Source organism: Penicillium samsonianum (genome assembly GCF_028829775.1).
Source record: "Penicillium samsonianum strain IBT 33392 chromosome Unknown utg000002l_segment0_segment0, whole genome shotgun sequence".
Taxonomy (NCBI): domain Eukaryota; kingdom Fungi; phylum Ascomycota; class Eurotiomycetes; order Eurotiales; family Aspergillaceae; genus Penicillium; species Penicillium samsonianum.
This window is the reverse complement of record NW_026643260.1, coordinates 2,119,402-2,137,240: the sequence shown is the minus strand read 5'-3', so window position 1 is coordinate 2,137,240 and position 17,839 is coordinate 2,119,402. Positions and strand designations below refer to the sequence as shown.

At 47.0% G+C, this 17,839-nt stretch overlaps 6 protein-coding genes across 6 annotated transcripts; 2 read left to right on the top strand and 4 right to left on the bottom strand.

Annotated features, from left to right (window-relative positions):
• Positions 1-51: 51 nt before the first annotated feature.
• Positions 52-1,953, bottom strand: N7471_002656 (uncharacterized protein; the record flags this gene model as incomplete). Its single annotated transcript, XM_057275376.1, has 1 exon — positions 52-1,953. One exon carries the CDS (start codon positions 1,951-1,953, stop codon positions 52-54), a length of 1,902 nt encoding a protein of 633 aa, XP_057140014.1.
• A 1,048-nt stretch (positions 1,954-3,001) lies between these two features.
• Positions 3,002-5,407, bottom strand: N7471_002655 (Major facilitator superfamily domain general substrate transporter; the record flags this gene model as incomplete). Its single annotated transcript, XM_057275375.1, has 10 exons — positions 5,222-5,407; positions 4,765-5,141; positions 4,446-4,702; positions 4,015-4,395; positions 3,801-3,958; positions 3,652-3,746; positions 3,458-3,591; positions 3,342-3,401; positions 3,197-3,289; positions 3,002-3,141 (listed from the first exon to the last, which is right to left on the bottom strand). The coding sequence occupies exons 1-10, from the start codon at positions 5,363-5,365 to the stop codon at positions 3,002-3,004; spliced, it is 1,839 nt and encodes a 612-aa protein (XP_057140013.1). The 5' UTR covers positions 5,366-5,407.
• Positions 5,408-8,105: 2,698 nt separating this feature from the next.
• N7471_002654 (uncharacterized protein) lies at positions 8,106-9,632 on the top strand (the record flags this gene model as incomplete). Its single annotated transcript, XM_057275374.1, has 2 exons — positions 8,106-8,403; positions 9,046-9,632. The coding sequence occupies 2 exons, from the start codon at positions 8,106-8,108 to the stop codon at positions 9,630-9,632; spliced, it is 885 nt and encodes a 294-aa protein (XP_057140012.1).
• Positions 9,633-10,045: 413 nt separating this feature from the next.
• On the bottom strand, positions 10,046-12,261 carry N7471_002653 (uncharacterized protein; the record flags this gene model as incomplete). The annotated part of the gene is made up of 5 exons (XM_057275373.1): positions 10,046-10,438; positions 10,496-10,784; positions 10,837-11,245; positions 11,302-12,023; positions 12,086-12,261. 5 exons carry the CDS (start codon positions 12,259-12,261, stop codon positions 10,046-10,048), a joined length of 1,989 nt encoding a protein of 662 aa, XP_057140011.1.
• Positions 12,262-12,721: 460 nt separating this feature from the next.
• Positions 12,722-13,499, top strand: N7471_002652 (prefoldin subunit 5; the record flags this gene model as incomplete). The annotated part of the gene is made up of 4 exons (XM_057275372.1): positions 12,722-12,767; positions 12,873-13,159; positions 13,235-13,352; positions 13,447-13,499. 4 exons carry the CDS (start codon positions 12,722-12,724, stop codon positions 13,497-13,499), a joined length of 504 nt encoding a protein of 167 aa, XP_057140010.1.
• Positions 13,500-13,842: 343 nt separating this feature from the next.
• Positions 13,843-16,787, bottom strand: N7471_002651 (uncharacterized protein; the record flags this gene model as incomplete). The annotated part of the gene is made up of 9 exons (XM_057275371.1): positions 13,843-14,446; positions 14,505-14,795; positions 14,851-15,437; positions 15,511-15,735; positions 15,796-15,898; positions 15,954-15,996; positions 16,045-16,623; positions 16,675-16,697; positions 16,756-16,787. The coding sequence occupies 9 exons, from the start codon at positions 16,785-16,787 to the stop codon at positions 13,843-13,845; spliced, it is 2,487 nt and encodes an 828-aa protein (XP_057140009.1).
• Between the last annotated feature and the right edge of the window lie 1,052 nt (positions 16,788-17,839).

Here is a 17,839-nt window from a genome sequence, read left to right as displayed (position 1 = left end):
ACCCGACCAACTCCTACTCACAATGTCTTTTGCGAACGCCAAAATCGAAGGTTACTTGTCATCATCTCCAAGGTAGCCACTGGACCGGATCTCTTCTCTGCTGGATTGTGTGTCCTGGCTTCCATGCCGCTTGGACCCCTCTGGAGTGCCGTTCAGCCACTTTAAATCTTCCAAGTCGATCATCACAAAGGATTGTGACGTGGGATTCCACAGCACGTTGCGGAAAGCTGCATCTTTCTGAACCACTCCATGTTCTTGAAGTTTGTCCTCAAGTTTCCACTTCTCCAGTTCAAGGTACTGACGCGATTCAAGGGTAGCATGTTGATCCGTTCGAATTCCAGACCAGCTGAGGAGCATCATGTAGTTCATTTCAACCCCATGATACCAATATGGGATCTTGGGTAAAAACATCCCAAGACATACAGGAATTTGATATCCCTGCAACGGCATCAGATTCTGATAGTTACTCAATTCAACGAGTAGCCTGCGCGATTGTCTGGTGCCGGTGGCCTTGATCAACACGGTGTACCCATGAGACACCAACGTTGCTTTAATTAGATAACAGGTTCGGCCAATGATGTGCAACTGCTGGAATCCTCTATACCGGTTCTCTCGAAGTTGTTCGTTCATCATGTCGCAGATTTCCTGTGAGTTGATTTGATGTCTTTCTGTGCCGTGCTGAGCAACGTTGGGACAATTTTCATCCAGAACATCCTTTTCAAAGGTGCCACGGAGGCATGCCTGGGTACAGTAAGGCTTGCAAATGTCGGACAACTCGGTGCTTTCTGAACCGCAGCTTTCATAGTCCGTTGTTATGATTGTATCCAGAAGATTTGCCCAGAATCTAGGCCAGAATGAGTTCTCATACATAAACTCTGCTGGTGCGCGGAATCGAAGGTCATCCGGGGCTTGGGGCATGAAAATTGAGTAATCGTGTTCGAGCGGACGGTACGATTGATAAACTTCGTCATGCCATTCCTGCGATGGTGGTGTGGCAGCTAAAGATTGTAGTGCGAAAGCGAGGACTTGGCCCAAGGCCGTACGGCGAACCCATTTTGCATGTGGATCATAATCAAGAGAAACGACGTCTCGACCAGGAACACAGAGATAGTATTCGACAGCGCTGGAGTCCCTTGGAGGGATGTGAAGAAATACCAAGGCCTCTCCTGTGTAGATATACCCATACCGGCGTCCAGAGCAAATCATCCTTGAATAGATTCGAACGATCGCATGGACCACCATGGCGGTGGCATGTTCCTCAAATGTATTGGGTTCTTTGTCAAAGGACTGCATCGGTGATGTGGCGCGCAACCCTGCAATCAGTTCGGGCAAAGTCAGACAAAATGATGGAATGTATAAGACTGCGTACGCTGGCTCTTCGAATCCGAATTTCGTAACAGAAACGCAGCAATCACGCGGGCGGTCGAATTTCAGGTGTCCGCGGACATTGAACCTGTATCGCAGTGTGTCCTCATGTTCGATAAAATTAACAATCAGTGCGAGGAAATCGTCCAGCGTTCTGTGTGCAAATTGCTTCAAAGTTTCTTCCGAATGCACCGTGTACCATTGCAGTATTTGAGCGGTGTATTGAATGGAGGATTGTGGAGGGAAAACACATGCATTGACAAGTTCGGACGCATTGAGGATTTTCTTCCACATCTCTTCTTGGAGTTGAGGAAATTGAATCCAAGGCCGGAGATACAAGGGGCACAGTCGGTCATCCCCTGGGAACCAGGCCTCTGGCCAAATCATTAAACCTACGTTGATCCTCAGCGCTTGTGCGAAGGCATGATGGACGCTCAGAAGATGTGGGATCAGTGGGATGTTGGGCGGTGGTGATGAAAGTTGGTTCTCTGCCAGTGTAAACTGTATGCGCCTTGGAGCTTCTGGTTCTGTTGTCGCTGGATCGATCCCTTCGATCAAATGTCGCCATTCTGTCCATGTTTGGTCCATGACTGTAGTGAAAGGATATGAAAATACAAGTTGAGGAATATACCTGGAGACGAGAGTGTCTTTGACCCCAAGTTGGAAATCTGAACATGTGCCGATTCGTTCCTGCCCAAAGAATGCCTACGCAGCAGTATAGGTGCCATGCGACAAATCCCCCTTTGCGGGTAATATTGATTCCTTAATGCCTGATTATCCCTAGAACCTCGACTGCTATAGAAAAGTCCATTTCATAAATTAAGCCTTTTTCCGCCGTCTAGCTATGTACTAAGAAGGGGGAGAAAATATCTATGAAAACAGACATCCAAAAAGACAAACTGAGAAGAATCTGAGAAGACCACTGAAGAGGTCTACTAAAAAGGACATCTAAAAGACATCTAAAAAGAGTATCTGAGAAGACTACCTAGGTACTATAAAAGACTACTAAAAAAGACTTAACATAGCCATATAGGCGGCCGACAATTCTTGTATCTATATATTAAAATGAAGCTTTTGACACTATACTCCGTACAATTCATATATCATTACCTTTTAGGTGGTATATAGCACTTAATAAAGGTTTTTTGTAGTAAACCACCTAAAAAGTGGTGATATATAAATTTGTATGGTGTCAAAAGCTTCATTTTTATACTTCGAGGATCAGCTAACAGAACTAGGGTACGTTGCTTATTAAGGCCACTATAATACCCCTGGGGCTGTGGACTAGTTAGTTCAAGTAATTATCTTCATTTTTCTCGCAGCCTTAATTCAGGCATCAATATTACCCGAAAAAGGGGTTTTGTCGCATGGCACCTATACCGCTGCGTAATGCCCTTTGTTTACCTACATGAACATGATAGAGGTATGATATCACTGCCTCAAGAGTTATTGGACAACACTAGAAATATATTCTGCATATGTAACGACAGGAATTATTGCGGTTATCATGTAGATCACTCTACCTCATTGAGGTAGGACCAAGAAAATACCAAGTTACCAGTGATAGAAAAGGCATCAACCCAACCAAACCAACAGTCGCTGTCTGAAGATATCCAGCATAGAACTCTGTGCGCATTTATCTGACCCCTTCACCTAGTGCGATGATTTGGGGTGGTCTTTCAATGTTCTTTCTCAAGATATATCGCTTGATCCACCAAGGAAGCCACACAGTCAGCTCATAGTGAATGAACTTTTTGGTCGGCACCGAGAACACCTCTGCAATATATATGTCAGTATATACACATTTACATAGATTCGAGACTCGACTTACGATCCAGTTCTTCTAGAGTCAGCTGCTTGGTCTCCCTGACAAAGCAGAAAATCATAAACCAAGCGATGAGGTTAAGACCAGCATAGAAGCCAACTAAAACAACGGTCAGCTATTTGGACACCATGGTTCAGAAGTGTCAACTTACAAGCACCAGTTTTGGTCATCACAGTCATCATTCGAGGGAAGGTTAGACTAAGAACACCAGCTGGAGAAGACTTCGTTAATGGGATGCTAGCTGTATTTGATGTTTGGAATACTCACCAAAAGTATTGTTTATGCAAACAGCCCACGCCATTCCTTGTTCTCGCTGAATGGTCGGGAATACCTCAGCAGAGTATTGGAAAGCGACTGGTCCTTCGCCCAAGGAGTAGGCAATAGTAAACAAATACACAAACCTAGTCGGAGATATCAATCAGCCTATGCTCAGACACAGTGGAAATAATCACCACACTTACAAGGCAACTGGTGCAATCATCGCGGCATGGTTCTCTGTCTTGTTCAATAGAGAGAGACCACCAGCTAGCAGGAAGATGCACATCAAGGGGAATGTCTTCGTAAGAACAATGGTCAGTGATATTCAGCCAGAACTCCCGGAACAACTCACAATCAAAGTCAGGGTTCTTCGGCCTTTAGTGTCGATCAGGAACAAAGTAGGGATGGTGGACACGACTTGGATAGCACCGTAGCCAAGAGACGCATATAAAGCCTGGTCTTCTGTGTAGCCGACGTCCCGGAAGATGGTTGAACTGTAGAATGAAATGACTAAAAGCTGTTAGCGCTGGCTACTCTCTACTCTCACGAGATAAGACACAACTTACTGTTGATACCGCACATTTGCTGCGCAATCATAACAGTCGAGGCACCATAATTAGCCCGTCTGATTCTGGGGACGGCAAAACAGTCCCACAGACGGGAGAAATAGCCTGCGCCTCTAGCCTCCTTGAGTTCTTCTTCATAGATAACGTATGAATAATAGAAGTCTCTCGCGGCGATAATTGGATGAGCTCGCAAGCGCAACATAGACTGGAATCCTTCATCATGCCTGTTATGCTTCATAAGCCAGCGAGGAGACTCAGGACAGAAAAATATTCCGATGCCGAGGATGAAAGATGGAATGAATGCGGAACCGAGTTGGAGACGCCAAGCGATATCTTTGACGTCTTTGACGATAACGTTGGCAGCAAAGCCCAAGAAAATACCTGCACTGGAGGTTAGCCATGTTTCTTTATCAGAGATGAGAGATACTTACCAGCTACGACCCAAAGTTGCCAGAACATGACAAGAGCACCTCGAGTCCTGGCCGGAGCCATCTCAGCCGAGTAGATGGGCACCGTGGCGTTCTTTGCACCGATGCCGATACCCATTACAAACCGTGCAGCGAAGAGTCCTTGCCATGACTGTGCGAAACCAGATCCAATTGGCGTGGCAGTGAGACAGAGAGCAGTGACGAAAATCTCACCTCGTCGGCCCAAATAGTGATTAAGAGGATCGACAATCCAAGCACCACTATGCACAATGTCAGTTGCAAAATATAAAAGGAAAAGGATCCTCACTGGTGCTATACTTACATGAGACCAGCGGTCAAGAAAATGATGGAGTTGACGATTCCCACAATCCATTCATCTTTGCCTTTACCGGCAATACCGAATTCCTCAGGGAAGGACAAGTTGGCACCGTTGGATCCAGTCTGATCCCATCCTTGTGTGGCAGCTCCGATAGCACACAAACCAATTGAGTACCAGAGCATCCACGGGCCGTGCCATTTATGGTCCCTCTCGTATGCGAGCGCGGTGCGCTCCTCTTCATCAATTTCGGGGGCCGATGGGAATTCTTTGGGGCTCCGCGCAACTACAGCAGCCCGGCCAAATAGATCGGCGTACTCGCTCATATTATGCGATTCGGCGTACTCTCGGGCATCGATAATAGCTTGCTCCTTGGAGCTGCGCTATGGACACAAAGACAGTAGTCAGCATTCATGCTCGACACGACCATGAAAGATGGTGGGGATTTCAGTTGTAGACTTACCGTCAACGGATTCTGAACGATGTTGATACCGGCAGCCTGGCGGCGCTCAGGTGCATCAGGGTTGGCCGCCTCAACCAGCTCTGTCTTAGCCGGAGTCGCATGCTCATAGTGAGGATGATCACCCTTAGGCGACTTTTCATCCATGACGAGGAGCCTTTTGGTCGCTTTTCAGATTCAGGAGGTCTTTTACTTTACGTTTCGAAAAACTTTAGGGAAAAGATTGGCTACCCCACAGAATATAAAAAGAGACCAAACTTGCCCCGTGGGGTGAGCACGGCTGCAGATCAGCCCCAAAAAATCCTTTGGCTTTATTCCAAGGATGGCCACATTAGACCACCCGTCAGCACTAAGACGCTAAAGGAGATCATAGCACCCGGGGGCCAAGTCACAGGCAGAACACCATAATATTGCATTTCTAAGTTGGGACGCCACCGGCATAGATCAAAAGAGTGTAAAGTGAGGTTAGAAAGAGTCTAAGGCAGTTAGTTGTCCGAATTTCGAAATCAACCCAAGTCTGACAGTAGTCATCGATCATCGCTGAATCGACCATGTCAAAGCGAATGCGGGGGAAGGAAAAATCATGTAGGCCAAGGCTCGGCCTTTTGAGTCATGCGACATAGAATCCATGGATGTGTTCCTAAGGGGAATAGGCTAGAAAATATAACGCATGTTTTATTACAAGTGGCCGGTTGCCAGTTTGATTCTCTCGTAAAGCTGAAAAGGAGGTGAATGTTACTTTCGGATCCCTGCATCTGCGGCATGGATATGACGAAAAACGTGTAAGACTGCAGTCAGCATCGGATATATCCGAATCACATGATTATGCCCAGCCCTTGTCTGTTCAGCCGCCAAGCCATGGAGATATATGACTATATTCCTGGATGAAACTTTGAACATTATCTGGGGGATTGAATTCTTTTCTGAAGTCCATTGTGAATATCGGTCTTCCATGATCCGGCAAAGGACGAAGTCACCTTTATCTGAAACCGATTACATTATTATATGTGTTGGGCTGACAGGGTATGTGTTTGCCTCGCGCCTTAAGCAACGGAACCCGTCCCTCGACATCCTTGTCCGAGGCACACAGTGACCCCTCCACAAATACCAACGACCAGACCCTCCCAAGTCTCTTCTCTTTGCTTGGCTCGGAGCTTAACTGAACTTATAAGGCTCAGCCCCCAACCCAAACCCGAGAATCGAGCACACGAGGTCCACGCCAGGAATGGCTTGGGAGGGGGAAGCGTGATCAACTTTGGGGGCTGGAGTCGGGGTAATGCAGCCGACTACAATGACTGGGCTAGAATATTCGGAGACCAGCGATGGAGTTATAACGGATTGCTTCCCTACTTCCTAAGAACCAAGTCATTTCTCGACACCGAAGCAGACCCCAAGCAACACAGGTTTGGTGGTCCGCTTCATATTACCTCAGTCTCTAAGAGCGACCCCAAGCGAAAATATCCTCCTCGGAAGCCAATCAAAGAGGCATGGAGGAGTTCAATATAATCCAGATCGTAGCTCATGGAATACATATTGTGCCAGGGAATTCCTGGAGACATGGCATAATGAAAAGCGTCAAACAACACAGCACGTTTACCATCTAGAAGGAGTACGGGTTCTTACCGAAGCCATATTTCATCGGCTTGAGCTTACCGAAGACAACCTGGGGTGATATTGTTAGATAGTCGGCGCTTTGGTGCACGGAAAGAGGTCATCCTCGCAGCCGGTACCCTCCGGACACCACAGTTCCTCATGCTCTCCGGGATTGGACCGACCAAGGAATTATCTCAGCATGCTATTCCTATGGTAATGGATGCGCCAGAAGTTGGTAAGAGCCTGAATTATTATTGAGCGTTCTACCAGTTCTAGCACTAGGCAGTCCTGTTCTCTTCGATTCCGCATTCATGAAGGCTTCCCGAGACTGAACAAACAATCAGGATATACTTTCGGATGAGTTATAATCAGCCATGCAAAATGACAATGCAAGTGCTAGCTCCCAAGTGGATGAATCGCTCCTAAAGCCAGGGCTCTAATCGAAACACTAATAATATATGCGCCGTGTGGAGTCTTTACAACATAGGTGTTCTAATTTAGGTATCTTACATCAACCGCCCAGGTTGCATTAAGCATTGGCGGTCACCCGGAGGCCACTCTGTATGCTGTCGCAGAGCTGGCTGTGGATATTATGCTGTCATGGACATTTGTCAAAATTTTGGTTTTGCGCATCTTCGCTTCCATATTCGGTCTCATATCAAATTGCAGTTTAAGCGGCTGATAATCAAGTTGAAAAGGCAGCAGGTATACTATACGGATAATCTATCATCTTGGGAACCATCTTCTTTGGGAATGATTATTGTGTTTGCGTTAAGCGCTATTTATAGATTAATGTGGTGAAAGACAGACTTAAACTTCATTCCTAGTATTTTTCCTTCAAGAGTTTGGTTTGTTCCTTCTGTTTCTAAATGAGGGCTCTGGTTATTCTTGGGCACTTTCTCCCTTTTTCTTCCTTTGTTTCTATATGAAGAGAAACAATAGCTTGCAGGTTACATCCTTGACTGGTTCATAGTCGATAAATACATTGTTTGGATTTGCTATCTCATCAATACATCGCTTTGTTCTAAAAGGGCATTCTTTGACAAGAATATGTTCCTTTGTGTCTCCCAAAATAAATAGGCCATGCTTGCAATAATCTAAGAAGTCACAAAGAGTCTCTCGAGTATTTAGTAGTCGAGACATTCTACCTAAACCATCATTATCATCAACCATTCCAAACAATTCCAAGCCAACGAGCCAACGATACAATCAATAAGCCAACTGTCTAACAGTCTAACAGCCCGACCCAACAGCCCAACTTCTATGAAATCACCTCTCATCAACATCTTCCAATATGGCTCGAGTAATCATGGATTTCAAAGTGAATATGAGCACAAAGTTTGAGGGTCCTGTTTGGGCATCACTTGGTATCGACATGGACACGGATCATGTCGAACGACGGGCCGTCCTCCACTTGATTCGAGAGATCTACAATCCCATGTTGCACGACTCTCTTAGCAAGGGAAATAACTGGAACTCAACATTTAAAGGTAAGAAAGGATTTGATATCAGACGTAAGCTCACCGCTAGGCAAAATGAGTTGCCAGCCATAGTTCGTGCTCATGTCCCAGATCCAGCGGAGCTTACCGAGCGTATGTACGATGTTCTCCGATATTACCGCTTCACTGATCCTGCATGGAAAGTCGTCAATATGAATTATCCTATTGTCGAAGTTGTCCCTCTCCCTGCTCCTGCAGGTGGCCTTGCCCCTAGACCTCCTACTGCTCCTGCTCCTGTCCCTGGACCTGGGCCTGCTCTTGCTCCTGCTCCTGGCCCTGCCCTTGCCCTCGCTCCTGCTCATGTCTCTGCTCGTGTCCCTGCTAATACCCCTGATCGTGCTCGTCGCGCTCCTGCTCGTGCTCGTGCTCCTGCCCCTGCCCCTGCTCTTGCCCCTGTTCCTATCCCTGCTCCTGTCCCTGCTCCTGTCCCTGCTCCTGTCCCTGCTCCTGTCCCTACTCGTGTCCCTACTCCTGTCCCTGCTAATACCCCTAGTCGTGCTCGTCGTGCTCATGCTCATGCTCGTGCCCCTGCTCCTGCCCCTGCCCTTCCTGTCCCTGCTCCTGTTCCTGCTCATGTCTCTACTCATGTCTCTGCTCGTGTTCCTGCTAATACCCCTGATTGTGCTCGTCGTGCTCCTGCTCGTGACCCTGCCCCTGGTCCTGCTCCTGCTTCAATTCCTGCTCCTGCCCCTGGTCCGGCACTTCCTGTTAATCCTGCTGCTAAGGCTGCTACAGAGGCAATTGCTAAGAATTCCGGTGCGGCTCTTACTAACACTAGCGCTCCTCTCAGTACCCCTTCCCTTTCCCTTGGCCCCATTCCCTCTCCTGGTCCTCTAATCCAGCCTAGCATTGGTCCCAATCCAGATCTTCCTCCCGTTGTTGCACCAGAAGCTCTTCACGCTCCTATCCCAGACGAACCACAAGAGGGCTACTATAAGGCTGATGATATGGAAGCTCCATCTCCGCCTCGCATTGACCTCGACGCTTTCACACGCACTATTGAACGTGCTAATCGCAAGCGAGCTAGGGATGACGACGAGGACACGCACCCTCCCACGCCACCAAAGAAGAGATCGAACGCCTCTCGGTCACCAAAGGAGAATACTGAATGGACGAAGTTCACTACTCTAAGTGACTCGTCTTCAAATGAGGAACAAAGTCTGGATGCTGATGGTGATACCCTGATGGATAGAAAGGCTAAGCCTTATAAGGTTAAGAATAAGTCTGACGAGCCAGATAACAGTGTGTGGTCTACGATGCGAGATTATCTCGGTCGAATGGGTCGTGAACCTACTCCACAGGAACAAGATGAAGAGCTCTAAGAGGGTTCGGTGATAGGTGAGTGATCTAATATATAACTATCCAGCACAGCCCATGGTGTATGGATATGAAATTCAAACCAAAACAGAAGAAGGGGAAAGACCAAATGCGATTATAATATATAGACAATGCCAGACTTCGGCGTCATTGGATTTGTTTTTGATATGTTACTTGGTTGTATATTAGACTGCTGTTTTTATTTCCGAGCTTCGATTATTTGATACAGCGGATATGATTATTTTAACTGACTTGCTACACATTAGTGAATATTAATAGATGCAGATGAGGTTGTTCTTTATGTGGATGTATCCACGGGTGCTTGAAACAATTTCATATCCGATGGTGAATACCAGTAAAGATTTGACAGTCAATACCTATATAATATATTCTTATTGTGTATTACTGTGTTCATCAACTACATTTGAGGCAAACTAGGGTCCGAAGCCAACAAAGAAGGATGATATGCAAGGTTCTCCCAAAAGTCAGTCTCGAAATCACACAGATCCTGGCTGAAAAATGCAGCCCAGTCACCATTCTCTCCTGGATGTGAAGGCGGTTGTGTCGGGGATTGTATCGCTTCACGGTGTATAGAATCAAGGAATCGCTCAATCGTCTGTGTCGCTTTGGATATTAAGGCGTAGTTCGGATCTCCACGCCGAACGATGCTCCCTACCTGGACCTGCGCAACAAAGATACCGAGATTCAGTATTGTTTTGGACCATGAAGATCTTCCTTCGGTTAGTGTGCGGTGTTGTTTCAGCATTGAAAGGAGTATAATCCCTGCAGCCGGGAGGCCGAAGTGGGCGATCTAAGGGGTTTTAGTCCAGTAATTAAAGGTTCGAATCCTGAAAATAGATATAAATACCTTCCAAACGAGTCCCGTTCCAGAGTTGACCAGTTGATCTCGTAGAAGAATTGTGTCTACTACAAGAGAGAGCATTTGATCCGAGATATCGAGTATAGATGGATCAGGCTCAGTCAGCGTATCGAGAAACGCCAATTGAAGTAGAAAGAGAACATGTAGTTGGTCGAGGCGTATGCTAGCTAGAAAGTCGCGTTCGAATGCATCCCCAGAACATTCTTTCAATGTACCCGAAAGTCGGAAGCGAGGGGGTAGGTGTGCCCATTGAGTTTCAGCTTTTTGCCCGATGAGGCTATATCAAACAGATCAGCGAAGGGATCCCACATTATAGGGCTCCAGCTTACCTAGCTTTCTGATTGAAATTCTCGTGCTGCTTACATCGAAGCAATTCGAGAATATCTTCCTTCAGTGCGGAGCAGAGTGTCGCCCACCGAATACTTGACCTATAACAAATCGGTGTATCTGTTTTCCATCTGACAACGTCGTCCTCAACGTGTGAAGTGTTCGAAACCTCATCCGAGCTTGTCGGAGTCAAAGGTACTTGAAAGTGACAGAACCGCTTGCTCATCCGAGGTGGTCGACCAAGGAATATAGCCACATTTTTATCGGCTGAGTATGTCGTGGCCCAAGCTGTCTTTCGTAATTCCACAAGAAAATTCGGAATTGATGGCTTTGTCTTTTCGACATTCTCATGGTAGCCAAGTGCAAACATGGACGACACAACATCCCCAAGTCTACTCCATGAATGATAGCCTAGATTCTCAATGAGCTGCGGGTTTTTACAGACAGAATCAAGGAAGAATTCTTACTTTGGTCCCCATCAACATGGGTGTGTACAATAAAGTTCTCATACTGTAGGACCAGCTGCAGGTCGTTTAAGCAGTCCAGCGAGAGCGCAATATCCAACGCAAGATCACTAAGTTTTGTAGATAGCTTCCGAAGCACGAACTGATCCTTTTCGGTTTTGAACAATGGCGGGAAAAATGATATATCAATCGCTGCTCGACTAACAGCAGAGAGGAAGATACCTAGACTTTCCCATCGGAATTTCTGGTCGAGGAACTGGGCAGAGAAAGTCTCCATATCGGATGTGCTGCTAAACTGCAAAGGTTCCCGGGAATTTTGTGTTAGACGTTGGGCATATGCCAAATGCCAGTTTTCTTCCTGTGAGAAGGAAGTGAATAGGCGCGTCATGTTTTCGGTACATTTCTCAGTAAAAGGCTCTGCCAGAGCTAGATTTGCCCCCGTTGCAAGCCAAAAAGTAACAAAATCCTTCATGGCGGCTAGAGGAAATGTGTTTAACAGCTGTCTGAGGACATCCGCACCTTGGATTAACAAGATATTCTCGCCAGTAGACTGCGACTGCATCAGCATAGTCATGTCCTCGGAAGGATTGTAGGTATCAGATGCATGATAGTCTTGCGGGGAAATTTCGTTGAAAATAGCGACATGGCTGGAGGATCCCAGAAAGCCGGGGTTAGGATAGGGACTATTCCTTGGAGCGAACGATGGCTGGGCCGGAGGTAGCCGACTGCAGAGTCGATAAGCATGTGAAACTAAAGCGAATATAATTATGCATCACATATCACATACGTAGGAGACTGCAGAGGTGTAGAGCTCTCCACTCTTCTTCTCTTGAACGGGGTCGTTCGGTAAATGCAAATTGCAGCTCTATCGTTACTTGCACATCGAGTACATGCTGGTCGCTTATGATCACAGGCGACCTTTGCTTTTCTGCAAGCTTCACATGCTGCCAGTCTCGAAGCCATTGGTATGTGGTAAAGAAGGATTACGGAGCGGAGCGGAGAACTGGGAATCTTCGGAGTGATCTAATTTTCCCCGCAGATAACATTTGACCTACCAGTACATGTACTACTTACTAACTAGTCATGGCTAATAAATACACCTTTTAACAAATATAGAGGCTGTGAATACAGTATGGCGTTATAATCTTTAAGTCTTTAGTTATTGTCAAGAGACATGGTCTGTCCAGGTGTACATATTAAGTGAGGTAGTCAGGTGCGTGTGTATAAACACAACCGTCCACTATTCTGCCCGCCAACACTTAACCCCACTATCACCACGCATAAGACCCAGGAGTTTTTTGAAGCTCCCCCACCACCTAAACACCTATACAGTCCCAATGCGAGGACCTGATCTACAATAACACAAAAGTCCCGATCCGGAAATTGATCCCCAAAATACCTAGCCTCCCCCCAGAATCCCAAAATGTCGCAAAACGCCCCATCCTCAGACGGAGCTCCCCAAGGCTCAGGTGCGTCTCCGATCCCCCCCAAAACACCAAGGTGACACTGCGGCGCGGGCTTCCGGCTCTCCGTGTCATATGGAGATAAATCCCAGCTAATCACCCGGAAACCAGTCAACCTCGCCTCTCTCTCCGTCCCTCAGCTCCGCGCACTCCAAACCCGCCTCACCTCCGAACTGGAACACCTGACCACCTCGCACACGAAGCTGCGCGCCGCCCAGGCCAAGTTCCGTGACTGTGTGCGCTCTATCAATGATGGCGTGACTGGGAACGAGAAGAAGGGAACCGATGGCCGCGATGAGATTCTCGTGCCCCTCACCAGCTCGCTGTACGTCAAGGGCCGCTTGACGGATCGCGAGAAGGTGCTTGTTGATGTCGGAACTGGATTTTATGTTGAGAAGGTATGTGACGACAGGGATATCACTAGGAATATCGGTGATTGGGTTGATCGAGCTGACGGTATGCTTTATTTCTAGACTGCGCCCAAGGCGATTGCGTTCTATGATGATAAGGTCAAGGGCTTGGAGACAAACTTGCAGGAGTTGGAGAAGATCGTACAGACCAAGAGCTCGCAACTGCGCATTGTGGAAGAGAGTGAGTTGAACCTCTTCCGGCATAATAGGAGGCCGGATTCCTATTGCCTTGTGAAGCTAGCCCTTTTTTTCGCTTGCTAACCTCTCTCCTACAGCATTGAGGCAGAAGATGCTCTCAGAGGGTGCTCCTCAGGCTGCAGCGGGCTAAACTCGACCCACGCGGTACGAATAGGTCATCATGACTTACCATAGAGAAATCGAAATCATATACACGGATTCTATCTCACCATTTGAAACAAGCAAACTGGAGATGAATTATAAGGGAAGAACGAGAAGAAGAAGAAAGGACCACGAATCCAGGGCCGAAGGTGTTCTCCGATATTGGAAACCAGGAATAACTTGAAATATGAATTGGAACTATTATTGCTACATACCTAATGATCTCGGCTTGATAAGCAGGCCGGACGGTAGTGATATTTGTTTTTTTTCTTCGAGTTGGCCCTTGTGGTCCCATGAGATGTGACGGTTTCGGGACGATTTGCTGATATCGACTAGAACAAACTTCCAAGATCAGTGTCAAGGAGATCGGACATCTCAGCGCCCGGATTCCCCAACATCCGCGCAATCTTCTGGACAGTGCTCATGAAAAGGCCCAGCTGATTCTCCTCGTCCACCTTTCGGATCTCAGCCTCCTTGCGGAGCTCATCATCCGTTTTCTGCTTATCCGTCTGTTCCTGATCATCCCCCGGCGGGGGAAAGAACACCGACAGACACCCGTCTTTAGAAATATCGAGAACCTTGACATCAGCCTGTTCACCTAGTATATCATCCCAACTAGGATTGAACAGTGATGCACCCCATGACACTTTCGGGGTCATCGACCAGTGACCAGCCGCGTATGTGTACTCGTCGAAGCGGGCGAGCTCGAATACATGCGGCGAATCTTTGACTTGCAGCTGAATTGTGGCCTTTTCGACGAAGCGCTTGACTGGCGAACCATATGAGAACCTCGCCTTGCGCTGGGGGGGACATCCAATGTTCTTTGCATTTGGGTTCCATTGGAAACCAATAGAACGCGTGAATTTTTCTAGCTCGGGGGAGATATCCTTTTCGGGGCAGAGTTCAAGAGCCTTCACTTCAAGTTGCCAGTCGGACCTATATTCAAAACTCAGCTTCCAGTAAAATTCCAAAAGTGATCTGGGGTTAAACAAACCTTTCAAAGTCAATCATGCTGATCTGCATTGGCATCTGACGATCAACAGGAGCACCGATCTGTTTTGATTTGAAACAACGGATTCCGTTGACTTCAAACTCCTGCGAGCCAAGAGGGAGAGAGAATTTCGCTTCCACGCAAATCACCGAATCATTGTTCACTTGATACTCAAAGTTGGCAGAATACCTAGGCATCAGGTTCAAGAGGGATTGGAGTTTGGCTTTACCCCAGGGCTTAAGAAATTTTGATGCCATGACTCGGTCGAAGATTTCATCTTGCTGCAACCGGATTCTAAAAGAAAAGTCAGTCAGCAAACCATCAGATTACGGCGGGTGTGATAACATACCCCGGGAGCAAACGCCCTTCGGTGTTCATATGTGTGAGCATCTCGCGAAACTCGGCGAACTCGTAAGAAGTGCCATCTTTCGGCTTGCGCCACTGTTGCAGCGCGAACGAACCGAACTTTGCTCGCATTTGCAGGAATCCCCGGAACTGAGGAATCACATGCAGTGCTCTCCTAAGGCGGGTGGTGACAATGCTCTTGTTATTGGCCTTGATCTCATCCGCAGTGGTCTGCCATGTCGCGGCTACGTCTGGGGCCAGTTCCGGTCCACAGATAACAGGTCTTGAAAGATGACCAGACTTTTGCAGGATGACGTGGGTTCTGATAATTTCTACCGGGGGCGCTGCAACAAGGAACAGCTTGATTTCCGTCTCATGCTGCACCATTAGCCTCTCCCACAGCTCTCGGAATCGAGATGTAATGATGCACATATCTCGCTCATTATTTCCCGACATGAAAAGGTAGTCCGGGATGCCAGGCTTGATGTAGATGTTCACGTCATATTTCAGGCGAATAATATCGAGGATCTCACGCCGGGCAGTAATAAAGTAGTTCATTGAGGGGCCATCCGAGGGCCAGAGGAAAGCAAGCTATAGTATCAAGGGTCGGTTAGTCTCCATAAAGTACGAAAACAAACTGGGGCTAGCAGGGCGTTATCCATACCGTATAATCCGTGGCAATTCTCGGTGGCTTTCGCATCTCGGACAATCTTTCCTCGTGGCTTTCCTGCGACCGAGCGTGGGCGACCTTCGTATTTGAATGCGCGTGTATCTTCGTCCAACGCGATACTTTAGGCGAAGTCCGGTGCTGCATTAACCGACTCAACATATCCTGAAGCATATTCTGAGCCGCCAAAACCTGGTTTTGTCGGCCCCAGATGTGAACGAGCTTCAGACTTATTAGTATATTGAGCATCTCAGATATTGGAGAATTTTAGCTGGTACTGACTTTGGCGTTTCCCACGCTCATCCTCACATAGGCACCAGTGTCCTCGATAATTCTCTGGCGAAAGTCGATGTTGAAAGTTTCTCCTGTGGCTACTTGTCTAACTCTTCAGTGTCTGGGTTAGTTCTAATACCAACGACGGCAAAGCTTTATATACTCACTTTGCTTGGAACACTTGACACTCATAAGGCAAACGATAAGATGCTATTTTACCGTTAATGGTGGACTGGAGGTTGATGGGTGCATACTTACCATCTGGAGGAAAGCCCTTGCGCCACTTTGCCTTGGAATGAGAGTCATTTTGCCCTTGTGCGCTAGGTGGATACTTAGCTCTGTATTGTGAAGTAGTTGAAGTACCACTGCCTTTTTTTGACTGAAACACTGGTTGCGGTGAGTCAGTATGTCCCCTCTTAAGAGGGGTATGTTGACCTGATTTGATATTACGCGCAGGGTAATTCGGCTGTCGTGCGAATGCATTGGTACTGCTGGTATTAGGCCCGCGCTCATTGAAGATTGGCCCCTCTGGTGCCTGAGCTCGACCTGGTCTGGATCCAGTAATAAGTGCCGGTGTTGGAAAGGTGCTTTGACTTGGAATCGACGATGGCGTGGGTACAGGAGGTACACTTGAGATAGACCGGCCAGTTACGGGTTCCGTTGAACTTGTAGGGTGCGGCGGATAGTCAACGGCAGGGCGGTCATATTTCATGTCCTCGCAATCATTCTCATCATCATAATCCGGACCTTTATTTTCCGTGTACTCATCGTAGTCCTGGTGGTAGATTGTCCCCCGACCAAAATCTGGACCGGGGCCGTAGTTAGGCAGTTCCCATGCTAGCTAAGTCAGTACGTAAAAGCATAATTGAAACCCCAATCGTCTCTTACATTTGGCATTGACACGCTCCCAGCTGGCAGAATTGATTAGCGGAACGTACTTCGAAGTATCTGTGCGCGAGATAAACTTACTCCTTTTCATAGGACTGAGGTACAGACGCCATCTTACTGGAGTCAGATAGCCACAGGTGTTCGATGGCCAGAGCGATGTCTCACGGGAGGGATTGTTTGGAATAAGCCAATATGAAGAGAGTGACACGGCTATCTCAAAGATATCAAACGGGAAACTGAAAGAAATAGAAGATGTACGGAAACCGCTCTATGTCAATGAAGATACGATGGAACTGAGCAGAAATCGATTGCCGCGGGCGACTGAGTGCGCAACATATGGAGCGTTGCCCAGGTGGAAAGTAAAAGAAAGATAAAGGGAGAAGGCGATGAGTCCAAGTTGAGCAAGGGGAAAGAGAGTGAATCCAGGGAGGACATAAGGCTGAAATGTATCTTCTTATCTGAGAATTATGAAAGAGTAAGAGCATTCATCCATTCTTGCTTAGTTGGAACCGCGGGTCGCAGTTATTGATTACATGTGTAAGTAGTACCCCCGGGGCCCAGGCCTAGGTAGATGTAGACTCTCCAGGTGTATATACTGCGCGGACCCTAGAGAATATCCAACTAGTCTTAGTAGTTGACTTCCTCAGTAAATGAGAGGATATTGAAGTATCAAGACACACAGAAATCAATCTTCTTGCAATATACACGGACCTGGTTCTTGTAGTAAAAGTTTTGCTGTGGAGGGTGAAAGAGAGACACTACATTCCATGTTCCTATTACATATGTAGTGCAATATAACCCATCCGAATTAAAATAAATCCACTAAGGAGCTCGGGAGTATATAGATCTGACATTGGATTTCGTGACTTTTTAGGGTTTCGGAGTTTTGTTATTCCGATATCAATGGACGATCGTATATCCTCGGCAATTTTGAAGTGTCTGGCAAGTGTGATCAACTTCGCTATTTCAATGATTTATTACAGCATTTCAAATCAACCATGGAAACTGTGCCATGTTACATATAGTTACCTAATATATCAAGGCTGACTCATCAAAATGGTTTGGGATTGTCTAAGGCGTTAGTAGGTAAACAACAAAAATGCGACATTTAGGAACGCACAGCGAGCGAAACACAGTCTACCTACAGTGTTAGGCTAGACGGTTA